Below are 23,521 nucleotides of genomic sequence, written 5' to 3' on the forward strand. Positions count from 1 at the left end.
ATAAATGATATGGAGGCTTTCATTGAGTTTTCTTATAAAAAATAGTTTTTATTACTCAGTAAAACTAGTGACTTTCAGTTAAAGATAATAGCAAAAATAATTTTTTCAGATATATTCTACATATGATTTTAGCACAGGACAAAATACAGACTGCTCAATTTTCCAATAAGTCTGAAATGGATTATCCAGGCACATTTTTGAAAGTTTTATGGCTGTAAATAGTCATTTATTAAAATACTATTTGCTTTATTTGTCCCTTATGTTACAGAATAGTTCTCAAAATATGAGGTGATTGGAGAGTGATCTAGAGATACAGAGATATCCTGAATATACCATCAGAACAGACATTAGATCAATGGTGTTTGGAAAATGTAAGAAGCAGCAAGGTGAATTCGTTTCCATAGAAGAATTCCCCACTCAGATTTGACAGTGTTCCTCAACATTTTACCAAATCTCAGCTGGCACTGCTGGAAGCAGCCAGACATTCTTGGGTGCTATCAAACTGACACCCACCTTTCATTAAGCACCAAAGCCAAAGGCAAATAAGGTCAGTACAGTCACTGCAGACTTTCTCCCATCCCATTAAATCACAGTTTTGCAGTGTGTTGGCCAAGACTCTCGCACGTCTTTGTTCACATAAACGTACAGCCACGAAACAAAGGGGAACAGGGCAACAACAACTGCAGCAACCAAACGAGCTCCTCCCAGGGGACTCCTGTAACAGAACAAATCCAACAGAGCTGCTTCAAATCACTGAATCTTTGAGGCTGGAAAAGACCTCCATGATCATCAGGTCCAACTTTGCATACCACCACACCCACCAAACTCTACAGGGCAGTGCCACATCCAGTGATTTTTTGTGAACACTTCCAAGGAATGGTGACTCCACCACCTCCCTGGGCAGCCTGTGCCAATGTCTGACCTCTCTTTCAGTGAAGGAATTTTCCCTAGGATCTAATCTCAGCCTCCCCTGGCACAGCTTGAGGCTGTTTCAACTGGTCCTGTCACTGTTCCCTGGAAGCAGAGCCTCACCCCTACCAGGCTGCACCCTCCTGTCAGGGAGCTTTAGAGTGAAAAGATCCCCTCTGAGCTTCCTTTTCTGCAGACTGAGCCACCCCAGCTCCCTTGGTGACTCCTGGTGTTCCAGACCCTTCCCCAACTCTGTTCCCTTCACTTCCAGTCCCTCAAAGTCCTTTTTGAAGTGAGGTGGTCAAACCAGACCCCAGGACTGGAGGTGTCTCAGCAGTGCCAGCACAGGGGACAAGCACTGACCACAGGGGTCATGCTGACCACACCATGATGGGACAGCCCAGGATGTCCCTGCCCACTGCTACAGCCACCACATAACACTCACATCTGCCTGCAGCTGGGAAGAGCAGAGAGCCTTTGCCAATTTAATGGGGCTCCTATGGATGTGTTACCAGTCTTTCACTGCAGAAGCACAAAGAATTTCCTGACAATGCAGGCTACAGAAACTTGTTGGAATTTAAAAATGTACCTGAAGCAAAGGGAAAATGCCCCTATTATGGCGGGGGGACAGAAAAAGTGCTTCATGTAGACTTACATTCCCCCCTGCCCCAAATTTATCTGTGCAAGATCCTCCAGGCTGCTACTGCTTGGGCATCTGGAAGGTTCAGAGGGTGACATGAAACAGCAAAAGAAGCTGCCAAAATCAGCTGTGTGTTTTCAAGGAGCTAGTCACTAAATGTGAACATTGGAATGCATTATAAAAAAAGAGAAAATAAAACTTACTTTGCTGAACTGCGACAAAGACTCATCCATATTGTAATAATCACCAGACCAAACAATTCTCTAAAAAGCCAAACAAAAAACAGATCAGAAAATAATACAAACAGATGTTTATGTTCTTACAATACAAATTTTGCCTCCAAAACAGTAGTGGCTGCTCCTTTGGAGTAGTTCAACATATTTTACTAGAATTATAAAGGTATTTACAGAGTAACTTTGCTTCACACCACAAATCTACAAATTGACATGACAGCTTAACAGCTGCAGAAATTCCTGCCCCCACGTTTTGTTCTACTGCTGGATTTATATTCCACAGCACATTTCTCTAATTAACACAGGCAAAGCAGGCACATTTCTCTCATTGAAACAGAGCAAAGCAACATGCCAGTTTTCCACTCTGTGATTAGGTACAGAAGTAGCTGCCAGGGCTTCACTTCAGTACTTTACAAGCACCTACTTTTTACACACCTGTATGTCCAGGTGAGAAATTCTCCCTTGTCCTCAATCCCTTGGAGGACTCAGCAGCCCATGCCAGATAAACATGAATTTGGTATCACCTCAAGAGTTTTTAAAACATTGATTACCACTCCTTCAGCTCCAGGAAAAGAGCACAAAGCTGTTTCACTGTGCTTGTGCCCTGGTGTTTGAAAGCCAGACAAGTAAATCAAACTGCCACAATCAGGGAGGCAACGTTCCCTTCCCTGTGCCCAAGCAGTCACTGGTTTGGAGCATTATGGTCCCTCCTCTTTGATCTGATTCCTCTAGACCAACAGCTCGCACTATAACAGCCCAGGAAATAAAGTTTTGGAAGGTGACACCAGGAGGAGATGGCCTGATGAGCTGGATTTGGGCAGGGGCACATAAAACGCACTGCTTACCTGCCTTCCTCTTCATGAAAAATGTTTCCTTGAGCATAAGCAAACAAAGAGCAAGCCAAGGCAATGGTCCCAACAACACAGCCAGCAGAATGAAGGTCACAGAGGTTCCTCCAAACACTGTTGTCTGGGGAAAAAAAAACCAAGACTGTCAGCCACAATCATGAAGAATGAAGTAAACCCATCTGGGTCTTCCACAGACATGAATGGCAAATACCCCTTGGTGAATTTACATAAACCTGCAGTTTTACAGAAGTTGTGCTATTATAATCTTTATTTTCAACAGATCTGGGCACAAGGAAATCCTTAATATACAGATTCTATTGACCAGCCAAAACCTCCCCAGCAATATTCAAGCCTCATGAGTTCTGAACTTAGGAATGCTGCTACTTTATGTGCTTAAGGTGGCCAGAATGCCAAGAGACTGCAATGGTGTAATTTGTGGAATACCATGCACTCCTGAAGGTTTTCTTTTTTAAGTGTGATTTTAGTTTATTCCGCATAAGTATTCATCCAGAACAGATGCAGTCACTTTATATAAATATATTTTATGTATATAAAGTGGCTTTTTAAAAATTATTTCCACTGAATTAAAATACAAAAATCTTAAAAACAAAAATCTTAACTATGTTCTGAAGACTTGAAACAAATCTGATCTGAACGATCCTCTGAACTGCTCTTGGCCCCACAACACACACCCTTGGAAACACAGCCTTTGAATGTTCCTGCCCATGGCCCTGTGGGGCAGCTGCAATACCTAGCAATGAACAAGACCTTTAGCACTTTCATGGGACTGTGCAAAGCTCAGCTGCTTTTGCACGAGGTAGATAAACAAAAACAGGTCAGCACAGAGCCAGGTTCACAGCATGCTCCCAGGTGTTCTAGAAGGCTTTAAGCTGGAATTGGGGTGCAAAGGCAGGCCCACCCCAGCAGCTGGGCTTTCTGCTGGGCTCCTCTCCTCACTGCAGCATGACCAGCCACCAGCACTAAAGCAACGACCAGCTTCTCTGGAAATAGGTCCTGCAGCTTTTTGCCCTCAGAAGATAGTAGGATGTGTTTCTACACAGACTGATTTTAATCTGTGGCTCAATTTAAAAAGAAAAAAAAGCAAAACTACAACCTTTTGAGGGCAAAATACGAGCAGAGACTGTTTTGCACACCAGTATCATACCTGTTATTGAAGGGTTGATGCTGACAAGCAGTGTCAGGGCAGCTGGCACTAAGTAGACAACCTGTTAATGACATAAATCTACTCGGTATTAAAACTTAGCAAGCTCAGGAAACAGAAGTGCCCAGCCACAGCAGCACTTTTCCCCTTTGAAGTTTGTCAGAGGCACAGAGCAGATCACAGTCCCTTGCCCTCCAGCATGCCCTGGCACTGCTGGTGCTCATCTTCACCATCACCACTCAAAATCCCGGGCCATCAGCCCACAGCAGCCCTTGTTCCTCTGCTCCTGGCTTACAGAATACTGACCAAGCACTGCAGAGCCCCTTCCCTGAATCCTGACCCTCCCCAGACCCTCCACCCGCGCTGGGGCGTTTTGTCCCCTTTGGTGCCGCTGTCAGCGGGGCTCACACACCGCAGGGCACACAGGGCAGCCCCTGCTGCTGTCGCACACACAGAACTGTCCCTGTCACCCGCAGTGCCCAGCCCAGGCAATGCTCCGTGCCCGGGGCAGAGCGGGCACCGGAGCGGGCTCGCTCCCAGTCCTCGGACGCTCCCGCTGGAGACCCAAGGCGAGCCCAGGGCCACGGGCACAGCGGGGCAGGAGCAGCGGGAGCGGCTCGGGGTGCTCTGCTCAGCAAGCGATGCTCTGCAGGGCGAGGTGCACATCTGGGGTGAAATAAAGCAGATCCTGGAAGCACGGTGGGATTCACAGCCGTCGCTGCAGTACAGACATCGCTTTCCCGGCTCTGCCCGTTCCTCAGCTGGGAGCAGGGACGTTTCCTCCGGCAGCCCCGGATCGGACGGGCGGTAGCGGAGCGGGGCTGGGACCTCCGGGCAGGAGGTGCCGAAGGGGACGGGAAGGGAAGGGCGGCCCGTACTCACCGTCCACAGCCCCGCGTCGGGGTCGTTCACCTGCAGCGGGAGGCGCGCACTGAGACCCCGCAGCCCCCGGGCCTGGCGGGGCCGCGCTCCGCCGGAGGGGAGCGGAGGGGACGGGAGGGGAGCCCCGGCCTCACCTGCACGGCGGCCGCCAGCCCGAAGAAGGCGGCCATGAGGAGATTGCAGAGCCGCCAGAGCCGCGCCGCCATGGCCGGGGCGGGACAGAGGGGACGGACAGAGGGACGGAGAGAGGGGCGGGACGCGGGCGGGCCACGGCCCTGATCCCGGCCACGGCCACGGCCCCGATCCCGATCCCGGGGCCGATCCCGATCCTCCATCCCGATCCCGATCCCCCATCCCGATCCCGATCCCCCATCCCGATCCCGATCCTCCATCCCGATCCCGATCCCCCATCCCGATCCCGATCCCCCGCCCCGGTCCCCATCCCCGATTCCCGATCCCCGATCCTGCTACTGATCTCGATCTCGATCCCGATCCCGGCCCTGATACCTACCCATCCCCAATTCCCATCCCCATCCCCATCCCGACCCCAGTCCCGATTCCGATCCCGATCCCGGCCCCGACGCCCATCCCCGATCCCCATCAACATCCCCATTCCCATCCCGGCCCTGATCCCCGATTCCCATCCCTATCGCGGCCCTGATCCCCATCAACATCCCCATCCCGATCCCAATCCCTATCCCTATCCCCATCCCCATATCCATCCCGATCCCAATCCCGCTCCCGATCCCGATCCCGGCCCCGATCCCGATCCCGGGCAGCACGGCGATACTTCCTGGGTGGGCAGGCCCTGGCACAGGGTGCCCAGAGCAGCCCGGGCAGTGCCCAAGGCCAGGCTGGATGCAGCTTGGAGCAGCCTGGGACAGTGGGAGGTGTCCCTGCCATGGCAGGAGGCTAAATGAGATGGGTTTTAAAACAGCTTCCAACCCAAACCATTCTGTGATTTTTGTAATGGTTCAGAAATAGTTTTGTGTTTAAGAGATTCAGTCATTTTGTGCAGTCTAGAGAACCAAAAAGGATATTGCTCAGAAGAATAGCATTGTGCCATTGTTTGCTGATTATTTATGATGAAAAGTGATAATAAGTGATGAATTGAAAGTGGGTCCTTTAGAAATGTGATATTTACCAAAACCAAGCCTCTGTGAGATCATGTCTCCCACCAATTTCATACAGTTCCCTCGGCACCCAACAGAATCAGGTCTTGCTGAATTGTTGTGTGGAGGACATGTAAACGTGCTCACATTTGTGGAGAGGATTCATTCTCATCTTATTTTTAACTGAGTCTTTCCTTGAGCAGGTTACAAGAGATGAAATTACTGCATTTAAAGCCACAGAGAAGCAAGAGTAGTCTTTGTGAGAGTCCCTACTCCTCACCTCAAAAAAAGCAGAACTCTAGTAATAAATCACCTTCATGCCTTGTTTCCAGGTCAAAGATAGGCTCTTGAATGTATTTTCTAACAGAGGGGAAGTAATTTCGGGCTAGAAAATGAAAATGTCATGGATTAAAAAGCAACAGTGTTGATAAAAGTGTAAGAAGAATGTAAGAGCATGTCTTTCATTAGCATAATAATTATTAGCATAATATGATAGGAAAATAAAAGCAGCCAAGCTTTTCAGGCACACCAGTTCTTTGTGTGGGAAACAAAATACTGAGTCACTGCCCGTTTTTTCCAACCATACTAGCTGATCTTCAATATGAAAATTAATCTGTGACAAATCTTTGGATCTTTAATTTGTCTGATCACAAGCTATTGTGCAAATTTGCACAGCCCACCTAGTTTCTGTCATGGCTGGGCTGCTCCTTGACATCTCATGGGCTGCACAGTCAGGGGAGGAGAGAGAGCAGATGGGAGAAACTGATGGAGACTGGGAAGGAAGCAGAGGAACGTCTGGGCAGACACATCCAGGGCCCTGTGTGGTGTGGGACAGGACTCTGCTGAGGGGAAGGAAGGGCTGGCCTGGCAGAAAGCAGCTTCTTATGGGCACTTGGGAGGCATGGCATGGAAGGTTTGACAATCCTGTGAGTGGCCAAAGTTCAGTGACACAAGAACAAGGGAAGGCAAAAGGCACCTCTGTCTCTCCTGAGGATATGATTGGAAGGAGGGATTGGTTTAGCAACTGTGGTGTTCTTTATTGCTCTAATTCACAGTGTCACAGAATATTCTGAGCTAGAAGGAACCCATAAGGATCACGGAGTCCAGCTCTTGAGTGGATGGCCCATACAGGGATCACATCCCCAACCTTCATGTTAGCATCATGCTCTGGCCAGTTTAGCTAAATGGGATTCAAAAGCAATCAGGCTGTAACACGTCTTAGAAATAAAAACGTCTTTCAGTGCTGGGTGTGCTTATCGCAAAGAAAAGGTTTAAAGCTTTACCAGCTATCCTGAGCGAGCACTTCCTCCGGCACCCGCTGCAGGATGCAGCAGGCTGTGTCGGCAGGAGGCAATACTGACTTCTCCCATGAGAGGGAGGCCAAGAACCTTCAGTATCCTTGAGTGGAACTCGAGCTACTCGTTCCTCGATATTAGACAAAACATCTTCTCTCTTTATGACTCTCTGGATCTGCTACTCACCCCAGAGCAGTCCGAGTTCGTCTTCACTGAGGCAACTCCACCTGTAAAGAGCAGAGGCAGCAGGGATGGGCCCTGCAGCCAAGCTGTGATATTGAGAGTCAGGATTTTCCCAGGAGCCTCTACCAGAGATTTTACTGCACCATAGCCACAGTCACCCATCACAGTGACCCATTTCATAATGGCCCTCATTCTTGTGTCCTGAATGGTCACAGATTGGCTCAAAGGTGATTAAAAGGCTCTGGGTGGGCAGGTGAAGGGTTCAGGGCCTTTGGTGAGTTCTTGGCTGCAGAACCCTGACTGCAATTCCAATGGGGACATCTGGAGATAAATGCATGGTTGCACAGCTGATATTGCCAAAAGGGCTCTGGGTTTATTTCCTTAACTGGTGGGTCAGGAGCCAGGAGCAGGGAAGGATGGGGCTCACCTTCCTGAGAATGGGAGCAGCCCTGTGTTCCCTGATTAACCAGCTTCAGAGGACACATTTCTGAAGCAAAGGCAAACCCATCCCTGGGATTTTTTTTGCTCAAGGACATGGGTGCACCAGGTGAGTATTGCAGAAGGACAGGGAAACATGATATGTACCTCAAGGAGATTTGATTTCTGGGTGGGAACAGCCTGTAATGTTGAGTTTCATATGTAATATTTGTTGTTGAATGACAATGCCACTGTATGTCATAGCTACCCTGAGCAGTGAGTATGGACTGCTCCAGATACACCAGCCATGGCCTAACTGAACTAAACAGACATCTTGGTGGGGATGGCCAATGACTACTGAAATAACAGCTGTGCTCATGTAGAGTTATATGAATACATATGCATATAACATAGTTGGGAAGTATAAGATATGGGCATGATGTAAATGGTACAGAATAAACTAGGATGATGTCCTGGTTGCAAAGAGAAGGGCACACCAGGAAAAAATGCAGACAGATCACTCTCATGTCCTGGTGTGGCACAATGTTTTAGGAATAAAGTGATAAGTAACAGATGTCACACCTATTGACTTCAGGAAGATTTTTAACATTGGCTGTCCTGACCCCTTCTTAAGAAGATACAAGGGCAGGGTGAGTGTAAAACTGGTGAGATCATTGTACCTCAAGTGCTAATTATCAGTGTTTGTCAAAATGGAAGGACATATTCATAGGATTTTTGCAGGGGCCCGTTCTGATGCCAGATCTTTTTAATTACTTCAGTTAACAGCCTAGATGATTAACACCCATGATCGCCTTATTAAATCTGCTAATTACTCCAGATTGTTGAGGACAGCAAAGACAAAAGGATTCAGATGGAGAAATGGCCTGTATAATCTACAGGGCAATATTCAACAGGTACAACTCCCAGCATTACTTTTATGAGCAGTGAGCAACATAGGTTCAGGTGAGGGAACTGGGTGGATGCAGTTTTCAAAAAAAAAAAACTCCAGCAACACAAAAAACACTCCTGCTCCCCCCAAAAAGAAGAGTCTACAGTGTACTGGAGAGCAAACTGAACACCAGCAATGGGAAAGGCAAACGCCATCCTGGAGCATGTGAGCTGTAGCCTCCAAGGCAAGCTGGCATAGCATGCCTAGCTAGGGATGCTGTACTTCAAAAAATGCACATGGACAGAGGAAAAAAATCCAAGGAGGTCAGTGAGGAAGCTGAGAGGCTCAGGAAACATGGAGAAAGGCTGAAGGAAATGAATTGATGTGTAGAAGAGAAAGCTGAGGCAAGGACAAGAAGGGAAACATTGCAGTTCATCATTGCACATCATCAAGTGCCCAAGGGGTCATTTTGAAGAAGGCTATGGCCATAGTGATTAGGGCGGGATATAAAGGATTTGAAATTTAAAAAAAACCCTGAAGTTAGGCTTTTGGATCATGTTAGGATGTGTGCCAGAACAGATTGCTAGGGAATGGCACAATCCCCATCACTGTAGGTCTTTAAGGAAAGGTTTCACAAACATGTCAGAACAGGTATTGTTGATCCTCCTAGATTTGCAGTGAAGGAAAAGTATGGCATTAGCTAATTGTAAGCAAACACATGTAGGTGGCACGCAGCAGAAGTGGAAGTTGGTGTTTGCCAGGAGGTACTGGGTTTCTGCATCAAAGCCTGCAAGATGCCAGCCCTAAACCTGCCCTCAGGGGTTAATGCAGAACAGAAGGCTTAAGCAAAACAGGGAAGAGAAAGCAAAGATACGGAACTAGGGAAGGGAATGTTTTTCGTGTCAGGACTCAACACAAAGGGTGATGGTTTGCAGTTCCTGGAGGCACTTCCAATGTGTGTTCAGGGCTGTATTATCACCTCCATGGTGACCTGGGCAATGGAAAGCAGGGAAAGAGTCCTCATTCTTCTAATCCAGCTCTTTCCTCAGCCCATCTCCATTCATAAAAGGGGTCAGTATTGTTTCTACTACAAAGATGAGGACACAAGGCCTCCTGTAGGTGAAGGGACTCCCCTATGTCATGCAGCAGGCTGGAGAGGGACCACAGCAAAATTGAGGCAGCAATTTCACTGCTCTAATTCCCAGCATGTGCTGCCCCTATGACTAGGAGTGTGGAGGAATGGTCAGAAACCATGTGCTGACATGAACAGCAGCGACCAAGAGAAGAAAGCAAATGAGGGGGAAACTGATGGTGGCAGGAAGAGGCTGATGCCCTGGGTGTCCGGGGAAGCACAGCACGGAGTTGTGCCCTGTGGTCCCGAGGAGTCGGGAGAAGTTTGCAAGGGGCTGCCTGTGTGGGAGAAGCCCTAACCCCAGGGTGAAGATGAGAAATGCTCTAAAGCTGCTGGGGTCGGCTGCGGGGATGCGAGACAGGCCAGCAGATGTCCGGGCACCGCCGGCCGAGGGGCTGGCGGGGCCGAGCGCGGTGCGGGGTCCCCCGCGGGCGGTGCCCCCCGGCCCGGGGGAGCGGGAGCGGACCCGCAGCACCACCCGGGGATGCCCCGTCCCCCCGCGGAAGGCAGCGCCGCCTCCGCCCCGCCGCAGCGGTGCCGCAGGCGCGGGGCCCCGGCGGGGAGGGGTTTCGCGGCCCCAGCCGGGGGCGGACGGGCGGCGGGGCCGTGTGTCCTGCCCTGCCGGGGAGGGCCCTGCGCAGCGCCGCCGCCGCTGCTCCCGCTCCGCGCACAATGGCGACTCCCAGCCCCAGCGGCGGCTCCGGGGGGAGCGGGAGCGGGCCCGGCCCGGGCGCCGCCGGCAGCAGCAGCAGCAGCAGCATGCAGGGTAAGCACCGCCGGCCCGGGCAGCGCCGGGCCGTGCCGGGCCGGAGCCGCCGCAGGTCTCGCCCTGCCCGGGCCGCGGGGACCCCCGGGCGCTGCCGTTCGCGCCCCCCGCGCTGGGCCGCGGCTGTGCAGCGGCGCTGCCCGCGGGAATCCCCGGCCCCGGCTCGGCTCGGCCCGGCCCCGGCGGCCCCGCTCCGGGCCTGCCCCGCTGGCGGCCTGGCCGCGCCCGGCGCGCTCGGCGGGAGGAAGCGCGGCCCTGGCCCTGCTCGCCGGGGCTGCCGGGGCGCAGGGCCTGCCCGGAGCTCGGCCCCGGCCGCCGGGACAAAGGCCGGGCTGGACGCGGCTCCGGCCTCTCCCGGCGGGGAACGTTGTGCGGCCGCTCGGGGTGAGCGGTGCAGGCCGCGGCTGCAGCAGCAGCAGCAGCATCCCCGGGGGCGCTGGCCGGAGCCAAGTGCGCTGGGGGCGGCCCGTGCCCGCAGGAGCCCCGCGGGGCGGCCGGGCCGGGGCTGCGGCACCGCGGCACTGCCCCGGCCAGCCCGGCCCTCCGCCTCCGCTCTGGGCTTCTCTCGAGACGAACGTCTAAGTGAAATCAGTTCAGCGCGAACTTGCCGTTCAGTTTCATTCAGTTTCGTTCCGTTCCGATGGAAATTTACAGTGCTGCAGCGGGTCGTGTTGGTTTCCACCGGCACTTGTTGATGGTTGAGCAGCCTTGCAAAAACGGTGGATATTTGTTTTTCAGAAAGGCCTCAGCAAACCCTTTGAGTTTCTCCTTTAAAGTTAAGGCACTGAAATGTTCTCTGTGCTCTCTGAAAAAGATTTTAGGCCTTATTAGGCTGAGGTGGCACAGTACTAGTTTGTTTGTTTGTTTGTTTAAATTAAATACAGTGATGGTAATATTAAAGAAGCAGTTTACCCTGTTTTGGGACCAGGAAACGGAAAGGTTGCTCTCTCTGTGACAGAAGTGCTGATACTGTTGTGAAATAATGTTTGTCACTGTTGTTTGCCATATTCTGTGTTGGCCCTGGTATGGACTGTGCTGAGACTGGTAGGGACTTGTTTGGGCAGAGAACTGATGGTTCAACTGAAGAGCTTGGTATATTTGGAGTAAAAAGGTGAATTTTGGCTCTTTGTAGCTTCCCCTGCATGAAGGATTGGGTACGTTTTGGGCCTTGTCAAGGTAGTATTATGCATCTTTCAAGAACCTGAATCCCAGGCTTTGTGCATTAAATGCATGGATTAAAAACTTTACCATGATATGCTAAAACAGTTGTGATTTAATAAGAACAAGCCCTTATTCTTGTAGTACAGTTAAACCCCTCAGTGTTGCCCATTGTATTTCCACCTGACCCATTTCTCATATTTGAGTTGTTCCTCTGAACCACCTGTATGTTCCAAGGCTGAGAGTTGGTTTTGCACCCTGGCACCTGTGATGCCCTGTGAGCTTGCGGTGATGCAGCATCTGTATGCTGTGTCCAGTGGAAGAAGGGCACTTGGTTCTGTTGCAGCTGGTTAGGGTGGCTGTTTAAGTATGGATTCAGGACCATGGGCTAGTGTGATGATGCCCAAGTGCTGGTGGCTTTCCCTAACAGGTGAGTGTTCAGGTGTCCCAGCAGGAGCTGTATGTGGGATCCTGGCTGGGCTCTGGAGCAGCAGTTTGCTGTGACTGGGGTGGTTCTTGCAAGAAGCTGTCCCAGGAGGAGCTGTGTGTGGGATCCTGGCTGGGCTCTGGAGCAGCAGGTTGCTGCTGTGACTGGGATGGTTCCTGGAACATGCAAGAAACTGAGAAGCTGTGCTGCCACAGCACCTGGGTGGGATGGGAAGGGGCTGGATGTGGCTGCAGGTGGTGTGCAGGCTGCTGGGGCGGCTCTGGCTGCTCTCCAAGAAGCACAGTGCCCTTGCCCACAACACGAGTTCCTGCTGATGCCAAGGCAAGCTGAGCTGGACAAAGAAAACCCCACAAAAGTGTCGAGAGTTCTGCAGTTGGGAAGCCCAGCTTGTGCTTGTGGTGGGGCTGGGCAGGCACTGGAGCAAGGGAGGTGCAGGAATGCATTGCTGGGTGGGGAGAAGGCTGGGTAGGACTGTGTCAGTGTTGATTTAATTGGCTTAAACAGCATGACAAGGTGGAGCAGGGAAGTCATTAAGCTGGAAACAAGTAATTATATTAAAAAAAAATTTTGCTCAGTTAATTTTCAGTTACAAACACTCTGACCTGGCTTGTGCAACTGCTTTTGTGAAGGAGGTGCGAGTTGGAGAGGGTGGAAACTCCTGTGCCAAAGGGCTGTGACAGTGCTCCCCTGGACAGTGCTCTGTTTCTTTTGGAGACCTTGCCCAGAGGCCATGTGCTTGGGCAAGCTCACCTGAGGTGAGAGTCCCTTGCAGGAGGTTTCTGTGTTGGTGTCAAGGCTGGCAGTTTTATAAGGAGTGTCCGCTGTCAGGCCTGGGAGTAGGGAAGAGTTGGGAGGATGATGGTGCAGGGGAGGAGTCTTCAGAGAAATCAAGGCCCATCACATTGATGTCCAGGGCAAGGGCAGCAGATCCAGAAGGTCTCTGCAGGCCACCCAGTTTTGGTTTTAATTCTGTATCCTACAGGATTTTTGATTCACACAGGCTGAAGGCTTCCAGGTGACAATGCAGAAGTGAAGGGACACTGCCCTTGTGCTGGGCTCACTGTGCAGCCATGGCTTTCAAGGCTGGTGACCAAGCAAGGGGTTGCTTCAGGCCTTGTTATTATTCACCCTTATTCTGCATGTCCCAGCTTCACTCTCATGTCTTCTCTTGGCTACCTGGATCAGCTGCCCATGCCAAAGGACCTGGACCTTTTTTCTTTCCAAAGAATCCCCTGGCCAGTGCAATGGTGTTGTGTTCATGGTGACAAAGGAGAGCTGAAATTCTGAGTATTAAAATAGATTCTATTCCATAATTTTTTAAATGTCTGTTGCGTGCACACTAAATGAAGTTTGTCCAATGCTGGTGATGGATGGTGAAGTTGTTCTTACTCATGTGTAATGTTAGAGTTCAGGAACAGTCCTGAGTATTTAGTGTCCTGGATGTTTTGTGGAGGAAACAGATTCTGTGGGAAGTAGCATGCCTTTGACAGTGATTTAAGGAAAAACCAGTATCCAAATTGTAATTGGAGCAATTTTGTGTTTCTCTCATTGCCAAAATTAGTAATAGTCATTACTGCTAACATTACTCAGAAAATGATAATTTGAAGAAAGGTGGTATGAAATCTAGAAATGTAGTTTATTCCAAGGCATAGGGAGAATTTTGATTCTAATTAAAACCTGTGGAGTCACTCATCCTAACTACAGTGCCAAAGAGGAACTGGAACCACTTATAACTGATGGTTATGGAATCAGCTCAGCTGCATTGGGCACTCAGGAGGACTGGAGGCAACATGGACTTCTCCAAATACTCACTCTCACTGCCTGGTGTGCTCTGGTGTCGTTAAAAAGCAAAGCAGAGCTACTGTGTGTGTCTTCTCAGAGTGTACATCGTGGCTGAAATGTGTTGGGTGGGAATTCCTGACCAGAATTTGGGATTCTCAGTTCCCTTCATGTGTGTGGTCCCATTTGCTCCCTCACTGATGTCTTTGTCCTCTTCATCTAACTCCAGCTATTTTAGCATAAAAATCAGAGGAGGTGTGTCTCTGGTGAGAGTGTCCTTTGTGGGTATGAGGCAGGGAGCCTGGATAGGGAGGTTGTTAGGAGGCGTCTGAGTGCATGAGGAGATGAACTAGAGTCCCTCTCTTACCCTTGGGTGCCATTCATAACATCAGTGGTTTACTGAAGGTGGGTGATCAGTTCCTATTTACAAGGAAACTCTGTCCTGTACCTTTTTTTCTGGCAGAAAAATGCTGCTGGGAGGCTTGTTCAGGAATTGTTCATGTTTGTGATGGACTCTGCCAGCCACTGTGGTCAGGTGAATTTGGTGTGGGTGTGTGATGTGCACTGTGTCAGTGGGGTAGTGAATATTGCTTGAAACCATTTGTGGGCTCGCTGAAACTGGACTGATCCTCATTGTGGGAATTCAGTAAGAGATTCCATGGTTCCCATGTCCTCCTCTGCTGCTTGCTGCCTTGGTGAGTGCATGGGGTGACTGGAGCTGCTCCCCTCCCCACTCTTGCCCTCAGTGGAATTATCAAACCATGTGTGTTAGCAGGCAGCACTGATGCAGGCTGACTCTGGCAGACTGATGAGTGTATGTCTACTTGGACATATTTGCATTTGTTAAGAGCAATAAAAGTTGTGAGGTGAGCAAATCAATGTATTTTAGTTCATTTCTGCCCCCAGTTTATTCCTGTATGGGCCTTATATCTGCTTTATGTTTGAGTCTTGGTGTAAGCTTGTGTGTGTAGGGTTGTGTTGGTATGTGGCCATAGGGTTTTGCATTTTGCCTTTCAATTTTGTTTTACTTTTAATCAACTGATGGTTTTGATATCTCTGTTTTCTTGGTAAAGGGGCAGCCCAAAAGTACTAGTTAGTCTCCTCAGATGCTGGGAGGTTTTTTCAGTTATTTTATGCTGATTTTGAGGGAGCCAGGAGGTGTGGAAGTCACTGTTGCCCATCAAAATGAGAGTTATCCTGCAAGAGAAAAATGAGTTTTGTGAGGAAGCAGAAGAAGCCAGAATGTGTGCTTTCCAAACTTCATGTTGTTGAGGAGTCCCTTAAATGAAATTTGTGTGTACGTAGTGAAGCACTGATTACAGAAATCTTGTGTAACCATATCAAGCTCTGTGTGTATCAAACACACATAAACAGCTTTTTAGCATTATGCAGCTTTGAAGTTGGATGTCTTCTGTTGGATTTAGGCTTGATAAGATTTTGTGTGAAAGAAAATGTGGAGGTCTGCTTCTTGGTGGAGGAAGCAGGCTACCTGTTGTAGCCTTTAGAGACTGGAAGGGAAAACTGTGTGAGGGGAAGAAGCTGTGCAGGGTGTTTGTGTAGTGCTCTGCCCTTTGGGTGGGAACTGGCAGCAAATATCCATCTCCAGGCTCCACTGAAGTGGTGTTTATAAAGAAGGTATAAAAATCTCTGAATGGATGTGATGCTTCTGGCATCTTCCTAAAGGCTGGAGGGTTTCATCCCATTCTCCTGGGACAGGACTGCAGGAAGGATTTGTGCAGCCTTGGACCTTTTTTTTTTACTCATGGTTATGTTAGTGTCTGAACAAGACAAAATAATTTTTGCTGTGACTCTGCACCCTGTTTTCTACCCCCACCCACGTCTTTGTACTGCTGCTGAGTTGTTGGACAAGTTATCTCAGTTACAGGTCTCTTGCTGAGGTTTGCTAGGTGGATTTATGTTAACTGTGTATGAGATGCTTGGAAAACTGCCACTGCAGGTGACACCTCATGTGACAGCCTGTCCAAGGGGTGCTCCTGTGCTACCAGCACTTAACTGACTGCACAAGCTGGATGAATGGACCTTTTATATACATGTACCTTTAACATACACATCTGTTTGTTCACCTTGTAGGCATGTCCCATGTTGGACCATGTTTGTCCCCTTGCTTCATGCGTGGTCCCAGCTCAAGACCTGTTTTCCCTCTTTGGAACTGTGTCTGAGTGAATTGGCCTTTTTCCTGAGACCCTGAAGCTGAAGGGAAGAATAGACTGCAGGGAGATTTGCAGTAGGAGAGACTTGAACTAACTCCTGGGATTTAATATGGTAAACTCAGAGCACGCAGAGGACAGCAGAGATGTGTTTTAAACCAAAGTATGTAAAAGAAGACTGATAAACTTTGGCAGCCAAAATACATTTGGAAATAATGATAAGGAGGGAAGGGAGAGTTGAAAACTTGCTCTGCCTCAGCAGTGAAGCTTTGTGAGCCTGAACATTTGTGGCTTGGAGCTGGTGTTTTGGACAGTCTGTGGTGCTGACTTTGGTTCTAAACTCTTATTTTATGCTACATTAGTCTGGTTTTTATGGCCATCTGCAATCTTACTGGTTTTGCTTTTGTTTGAAGGGAAGCTTTAGATCTTGAACTCCCCATGGTGTGCATTCCTGGTCTGCTTAGGTGGCTGTTTCTTCAAGATGAATCCTGCAGTTCATGCAGGTGTAACATATCTGTGTCTCCTCGTGGTTAGGTGGAAAGGTGCAAACGTGATTTTTATCAGGTTTGTTTAAGCACAGTCCCAGTGGAGCTCTCTGCAGCCCTGTGGGGTGCCTGCTCCATGCCTGCACAGATCCTTTGCGGGGCATGTGAAGTATCATTGGCCTGGATTTGCATCAGGAGTATCATGTGCTGCTGCAGAGCATCTTCCAAAATGTGTGACATTGACACCTCAGGCTGTACCCTGGGTGCTGAGATCTCTGCTATTGCTGTTAGTGAGGAAACACAACACAGCACGGTGTTGCCAAGTATCAGTGCCCATTTCTCTCCTGTTTCTCCTCTCAGGTGAGCTGACCTGCTGTGCACATAGGCGCTACAATGACAGTGTTCAGTGGGTATGAGCATCAAGGGAGATGCGAGTATGTGTATTGCACAAATTGTGTATTTATTAGCTGCTAAATTGAGTTCCTCTTCTGCAAATCAAAGCCTTTACTGGAGGCAGGGTGAGCCCTCCAGGAAGCAGACAGCTCTGCTGGTCCTGGAGCAAACAAAGAGTCCAAGCGCCAGGAATTAGTCTGTGTTTTGAATAATTTATCTGATCTTTCTGAGGTGCTTCGGGAGATGCCCTGTGGCGTAAGGAGGACAGCTGTTGGGAGCAGACAGCTGAGCTGAACGGGAGTTTATCCTTTATCCCTTTTTGTCTAGGCTTATTTTTCTTTTTTTTTTTCTGTGGACCAGAAGGGTTGTGTGGTTTGCTTTGGACCTAATTCTCTGGAAGTGGGTCTCTGAAGTGAATTAGCTATCACTTTGCTTTTGGACCAGAAAGCAAAGTGTTTGTACTTTGAAGAGGTTTGTGGACAGAGATAAAACAGTTTCCTTTAAAAACATATGGCTATGTTGTTTGACCTGGGAGGGGTTGTGGACTAAGATGAAAGCAGTGCGTTTGGAAATTTCTTTGGGTAGCAGTGGGGCCATGTCAGAGTTTTCCTGTAGAGACCAGTTCCTCTCCTGAGCACTCAGTTCAGGACTTGGCCTCACGCCATACTCTGGAAACCTCATCCTACCTTTGCTACCCTCTTGTTTTCCCTTGTCCCACTCAGAAACCTGCATGGGCAGAAAGTAGGAAGCGGGAGGATGGTCAGAATGGCTTTGTGCAATGCTGGCCAGGAGATGAGGAGATGTTCTTCAAGGTCCTTTTTGCCTTGGGGTAGCTGCAGCAATCGGTGTGTGGAAAGTGGGCTATTTGCATGTCAGCTTTTAGAGCTGGTTTGCTTTGTGATTTGAGGAAGAGGTCAGCTTTCTGATCTGATCTAGCCCAGCTGTTGCCACTAGGAAGTGTGACACTAAGGTGTAAGTTAGTATGCAAGTTTACACAGAGGAGTTGTGAATGAGCTCAGACTTCTGCTGGAAGAAGAAAGGGTTGGATGCAAAGGTTTAGATATGTGCTGTTTTAAGCTGCAGCTTGGCAGTTCTTTCTGCACTGGAGCCACATGTTGTGGAATATCTGAACAAGCCTGCCAGCATTCTCCTGAAAATGCAAAATCTATTTTAAAATATATTTCTAATTAATGTATTTCTTTTTGAGAGTAATAGCCTGGAGCTTGTCTGCCCAGCTGGTATTGCCAGAGTCATAAATAGCCAGATAGGCTTTTTATGGGTTAAGTTTTGCCACTGTGTATCAGTGCTAGATATCATTGGGCTAAGAACAAAAATTTGCTCTCTGGCCTGTTTCTGTGGTTTCATCCCTGCTGATCCTGCTGATGAGGACTGAGCAGATGGGAGAAGGATCTTGTCAGAAGTGTGGAAGTGGCAGAGATGGAGGCAGGAGTGGTGGGAGCTGGTGTCTGAGGCTCATGTGTGTCTGTCTGGAGGGTCCTGGCTTCCCCATCAGGGCCACCATTTGGAATCTTCTGTGAGTTGAAGAAATCCCCAGTCTGATTTGTTAGTGGGGATGCTTTTTTCCTGCCCTACAAAAATACGGGAAATGAAGAATGTGTGAATTTCAATGAAGCCCTGCAATGTTTCTGGGTCTGGTAATTTGCTTTAATATAGACAGGCTTTAGTCAGGGCTGATTTGAATGGGAGCCTGGAACTGAACTGGCAGCAGGAACCCTGCTTCACCATGAGCTGCCAAAAGTCTGAGTGGCACCCTGCCCCATAGCAGGGCACTGTGCTGCTCTCACAGCACCTGGGACACAGTCCAGCAGCCACTTGTCCGCAGTGTTGTTTCCACGTAGTAAATAACAGCTTTCTGGGAAGGTTTGTGCAGGGTTTCCCTGCAGAGCTGAGTGGTACTCTGACTTCAGCAGCAGAGCTCTGACTGGCCAGTGTTCTCAGAATAATCCTGTGCTGGCATGTCCTGACTCCTTGGGACCCAAACCAAACACAGATAGTGCTTTGTGACAGCATTCTTCAACAGCTTGATGTCCTTGCTGTTGAGCAATGCAGAAATGGAGGGTGTAATAATGCTGGGGTTGTAATCTTCCTGTCCCTTCAGCATTGTGTTCAAGAGTTTTGGGTTTAGCAGCCAGCACAGGTTGCTCCATGGCAGCTGAGGTGGTAAAGAGGAAGTTTGGGTCATCTTCATCCAGGCTTCAGGAGTTGCTGCTGCTTTGCTGCCCAGCAGGAGCATTGACTCGTGCCAGGAGGAAATTGAGTGCTCTTCCATCCTTGATGATTCAGTCCCAAGTATTGCAGTTGTCTTAGATGACTGTGGGTTTGATATGACCTGGTCCATGTTAGGGCTCAAAGAAATGCAATAACCTTTGGAAATCTCTCTGAAAAGAGAAAAATAATGACATATAGCAGCATAGTGGAAGAATTGTGTCTGCACTGCATGGGCACACACACATTCTGCTGGGACCAGCCAGAGCCCAGCTAATGCCCTTATCCCCTGCTAAGGGAACTGGCAAGCTGGGTGCCCAGGGATTCCTATGACAAATTTAATATTTTGTCTCCACTAGTTTACCCCTTTCTACCTCATGCATAAGCATATCAGTCTCCTCCTTAAAAACAGTTAGGACTCTTGGCTTTCAGTAGAGGATTTCAGTCATTAGCTGATAATACTCTTCCTGTTGCCACACCTTGGTGATTTCATGGCACCTGTGTAGCTCTTGCTCTGGCATCTTCAGCATGCATGTGCTGCTCCCTCTGTAGTGCCTGTGTCTCAGAGGTGTTTTAGGGTATGATGAAATTCCTGCCCTGGTGTGCCTTGGGCTAGGCAAGGAACCATCTCCTCTCTCCTTTCCAGCATGTGGGTGCTCTGTTCCCACTGATGGGATGTTATTTGGGGTATCTTTGGAGTTCACATTGTCTCTGGGCTTTGTTGATGGTCTTGCATCGAGCAGAAAATATACCTCAGCTTCCCCCCTTCTCAGATGCCTCTGAGAGCAGCAGCACCAGGAGCAGAGTGAAGCTGTGCTGGTGCCACGAGCAGAGATGACTCTTGCATCACTGATACAAAGTCATGCAGCTCCCACCTTCTCAGCAAAAGCTTGGGAGCCCTGCTGTCATGGAGAAGTTGAGCACCATAGACCATTGTGGTGGGCATGGAACAGGCAACAGGGCTGGCTCTGCAAAGGTGGAAAACTTCTTTGTGGTGCTGGGACACCTTGCAGGAGCCAGGAGGGGACTCCTGGTGCTGTTGTGTGGGACAGTCAGTTTGTCTGCAGGGCTGGTGCACTATGTGGGACAGTCAGTTTGTATGCAGGGCTGGTGCACTATGTGGGACAGTCAGTTTGTATGCAGGGTTTCCTCCTGGAAGCTTGGAGGGAGAAGGAGTTAATGGGGACAAGGGCAAGGGAAGAAGATAGCTGGATCAGAGTTGGGGCTACTGGCTGGTATTTTTGCAGCAGTCTTCTGTTACCCAGTGAGAGCAGGGGATTAGCTGGGCAGACTCTCAGGCTCCTTCCGGACTCAGGGCCCGCCTGCCCTCTGCACACCAGGAGAGCTTTTTTACACAGACTTTCAAAATCCACTGCACTTGGGGAATTTTTATGGAGAGATTTTACGGTGCTTATTTCTCTAGCAGCGCAATTTTGTGTTTGCTCCTGGTTATTTACCCTAGTAAAAGGGTAAACAGCAAGGTTGCTGCTTCCTGAGAGTGCAGTGGTGCTAAATTCCTCATGCACATTGCTGTAGTGCCTGCATCCCAGAGCCTGCTGGATCACACCTGCCTCTTCCAAATGTTGGTGGCTCGGGTCCTTGTCACTGCTCAGACTGGGAGCTTTGCCATGACCTGCCCCTTATATCAAGCAAGGGATCTGTACCCAGATCTGTAGTGTGGTTATCTGGTGTGATCTCTCTGTGATTGGGAAGAAATTTTTTGCTTGGGAAGAAATTATTCCCTATGAGGGTGATGGGGCCCTTGCAAAGGCTGCCCAGAGCAGGTGTGGATGCCCCTGGATCCCTAACAGTGCCCAAGACCAGGCTGGATGGAGCTTGGAGCAACCTGGGTGTCCCTGCCATGGCAGGGGTGGAATGAGATGGTCTTTAAAGTTTTCTCACCCAGTTTTGGCATTCTGTGAATCTGGCTTGGCTGCTGGTGAGGGTGCAGAGGGGGCTGCAGGCAGTGCTGCTTGCCCAGGTTGCTGTTGTACAGGTGAACTGTCATTGGCAGCACCTGAATTTCTCAAAATTCCTCGTATGTATCCTCCCCTGCTCGGGGCAGGTGTCTCTGCTGAGAGTGTGGAATGCTGTGCTCCCCCAGGTCTGGTCATTAGCTGTGGTGGCAGTGCTGGAGATCTGGGCTTCTCTGGGAAATTGCCTGGGCATGAGCAGCTGGACTCTCTGTTTTAAAATATTGTTTAATATGACCAGATTTGCTGTAAACTTTCAGCTTTCTGGGAATAAAACAATTTCTTCAGGCTTAAAGTTTGTTACTTCATATGGCACCCTGGTCCACTCCTTTCCTTCCAGATGCCAGTGTTTGTCCCCTGGGTCCTGATGATGGGACTGCTCTGTATATTCAAAGCAGCACAGCCTAAAGTTTGATCAAAAAAATCAATTTTTGAAATGATTTTTAGAGTAAATGTTGAAAGATAAAAGGAGATTCTTAATGCTGGTGCTCTCCTTTGAGTGAATGGATGAGAAATGGTCTTTTACTTTAGGCTTTTAAAGACGCTTCTGTGCCAAAGCACAAAGAGAGAAAGCCATGCCTTTTTTTAGCATTATCCTTGCTTTTTTATCAATATTGGTACTGAGAATTTGCTTTTTCTTGCAACTAACCAGATATTCCATTCTGCTTCTGAGAGAGCAACTGTTTCTCACATTGCTGGTATAGCAAAAATTAATTAAGATTTCTTAAAAGGTCACCAATTGTTGAGGTAGATCTTTGCCTTCTGCTTTGCCTGTGACATAAGGGTAGCACTGTTTATTTCACTTTTTAGTTGTTTCTTTTTTTAAATGTAAATCTGAACTGTAGAAATCTTGTGCCTTTGCATTTCTTTCAATTTACATAAAGTTTTTTTTTTGTTTTTACTCCATATGCAAATTTGTTGCAGCAATTCTAATATCTGAAGAGATAATTGTTAATGCTTTTTAAACAGTATATTTTATCTCAGTATATCTTGTGATTGCTGTTCAGAGACATTCTTCTGAGATGCTGTATATAGAAAATCTTTTGTTGTCCATTACTTTTCACAGACTGGTGTTTTTCTGTCGTGGAAGAGCTGAGAAGGAGCTATGCTTCAGATTTCCAGCCCAGAGTGAGCCCATGTGTCAGAATGGCTCCCCTAGGACAGAGTTGGAAAGCATCTATTTATTTTTAATAGCTTTCTATTAGCTCAGGATATACAGATATTTAGGAAACTTGATGTTTGAAGCTGAAATTTCAAACCACTTTTGCAAGCTAGAGCTCTGTGGCAGGAATTGGGTGTTAATTTGTTTTTTTAAATACTCAGTCAGTGCTTAGTAATTGTTGATGATGAAACTGGTGGCACTTAGAGAGGGCAGGAGGGGTCTGGTCTGGACCTGGCACAGGCTGGCACAGACCTGTTAACTGATGGATTCTGCTGTGCCTCCACCTCTTTTCCTCAAGAAGAGCATCTTTAATTGGAAGGTGGGGGTTATTTTGTGCTGAGAAGGAAAAGGCAGTTGCTGTTCTCTGTGCTGGAAGATCAAAGGGTTTTACTGGAGAGAGATGCTTTGCACATCCTCTGCTTGTTGTGAATGAAAGGAATGTAACACAGGTGTCTGAATTGCTCTTGTAAGCCATTGAGAAGTGGCAGGATTTGATCCCCAGTGCTCTGCAGCCCTTTCATGGGAAAACAGCAGCAAGTCTCAGTTCAGGATGGCAGCTTTGCATTAGTGAATAATTCAGCAAAACTGTGCTGTCAGGTGAGGCAGAGGTGTGTTGGTGTTCTGCTAACCTAGATTTGGGAGACCCTGACAGTAAGCAGTCAGGGTGTTACTAAATGGTGAAATGAGGGGGGAAATATGCAATGGAACTGACTTGCTGCTGGCCTAAAGGGAGCGGCTTTCAGCTGCAGCCTCTGCTGTGCACTGGGATGCAGCTCTGCAGAGCAGCAGGATGCAGAGCTGAGCTTCCCATGGCTCAGATCCCTGTCTCATGGCATTCCTTGCCCAGGCCAGTCCCATTTTCTGTGTGTTGGGCTCCTGCCTGTGCCCAGCTCTGCCCTGGCTGTGGGAAGGGCTGTTCCCAGGGGTAGTTCCTTCCCATTTGTGTTTTGCTGACAAGTCTGTATAAAGAAAATGAAAGGGTCAGGGGCTCTTCTCTTTTTTTCTATCAGGGTTGCAAACCTCAAAACTGTTTGAAATTTATTTCCCAGACTTTGATGTGAAGGTCCTTTCCCAGTGTAATTTCATTAAATTTCACAGCAAGATCACAGTCCTATGGTCAGGGCCTGTTAATAGTCCTGCAAGATAAACACAAAGTATAAAAAGCGCTCTTTTTTTCAGTTATAAAAACTGTAGCAATAAAAAGGCAGCAGGAGTTCCCCTGCTGTGGAAATAAAGGGTTTGTGTGTCCTTTGGGGGAGCA

At 48.7% G+C, this 23,521-nt stretch overlaps 2 protein-coding genes across 2 annotated transcripts in view; one reads left to right on the forward strand and one right to left on the reverse strand.

The window, feature by feature from the left end:
• Positions 1-279: 279 nt before the first annotated feature.
• TMEM220 (transmembrane protein 220) lies at positions 280-4,880 on the reverse strand. The gene is made up of 6 exons (XM_054278895.1): positions 4,809-4,880; positions 4,675-4,704; positions 3,796-3,856; positions 2,628-2,751; positions 1,753-1,812; positions 280-715 (listed from the first exon to the last, which is right to left on the reverse strand). Exons 1-6 carry the CDS (start codon positions 4,878-4,880, stop codon positions 583-585), a joined length of 480 nt encoding a protein of 159 aa, XP_054134870.1. The 3' UTR covers positions 280-582.
• A 5,464-nt stretch (positions 4,881-10,344) lies between these two features.
• The window catches only part of MAP2K4 (mitogen-activated protein kinase kinase 4), a 61,255-nt gene continuing 48,078 nt past the window's right edge, over positions 10,345-23,521 (forward strand). Inside the window, exon 1 of the mRNA XM_054278796.1 lies at positions 10,345-10,468. Within this exon, the coding sequence (XP_054134771.1) occupies positions 10,375-10,468 (94 nt within the window). The 5' untranslated portion in view covers positions 10,345-10,374. The remainder of the gene's footprint in view (positions 10,469-23,521) is intronic.

Source organism: Melozone crissalis, unplaced genomic scaffold, assembly GCF_028551555.1.
Source record: "Melozone crissalis strain CALT ecotype California unplaced genomic scaffold, PUWL_Pcris_2 ptg000026l_1, whole genome shotgun sequence".
Classification (NCBI taxonomy): Eukaryota; Metazoa; Chordata; class Aves; order Passeriformes; family Passerellidae; genus Melozone; species Melozone crissalis.

Excerpts from the sequence above, each read along its gene's own strand:
- TMEM220 (XM_054278895.1), bottom strand. The coding sequence starts at position 4,880 with ATGGCGGCGCGGCTCTGGCGGCTCTGCAATCTCCTCATGGCCGCCTTC. Across the intron at positions 3,857-4,674 it reads CCGACGCGGGGCTGTGGACG|GTTGTCTACTTAGTGCCAGC; the intron begins GTGAGTACGGGC and ends TGTCATTAACAG. Across the intron at positions 716-1,752 it reads CTTTGTCGCAGTTCAGCAAA|GAGTCCCCTGGGAGGAGCTC; the intron begins GTAAGTTTTATT and ends GTTCTGTTACAG.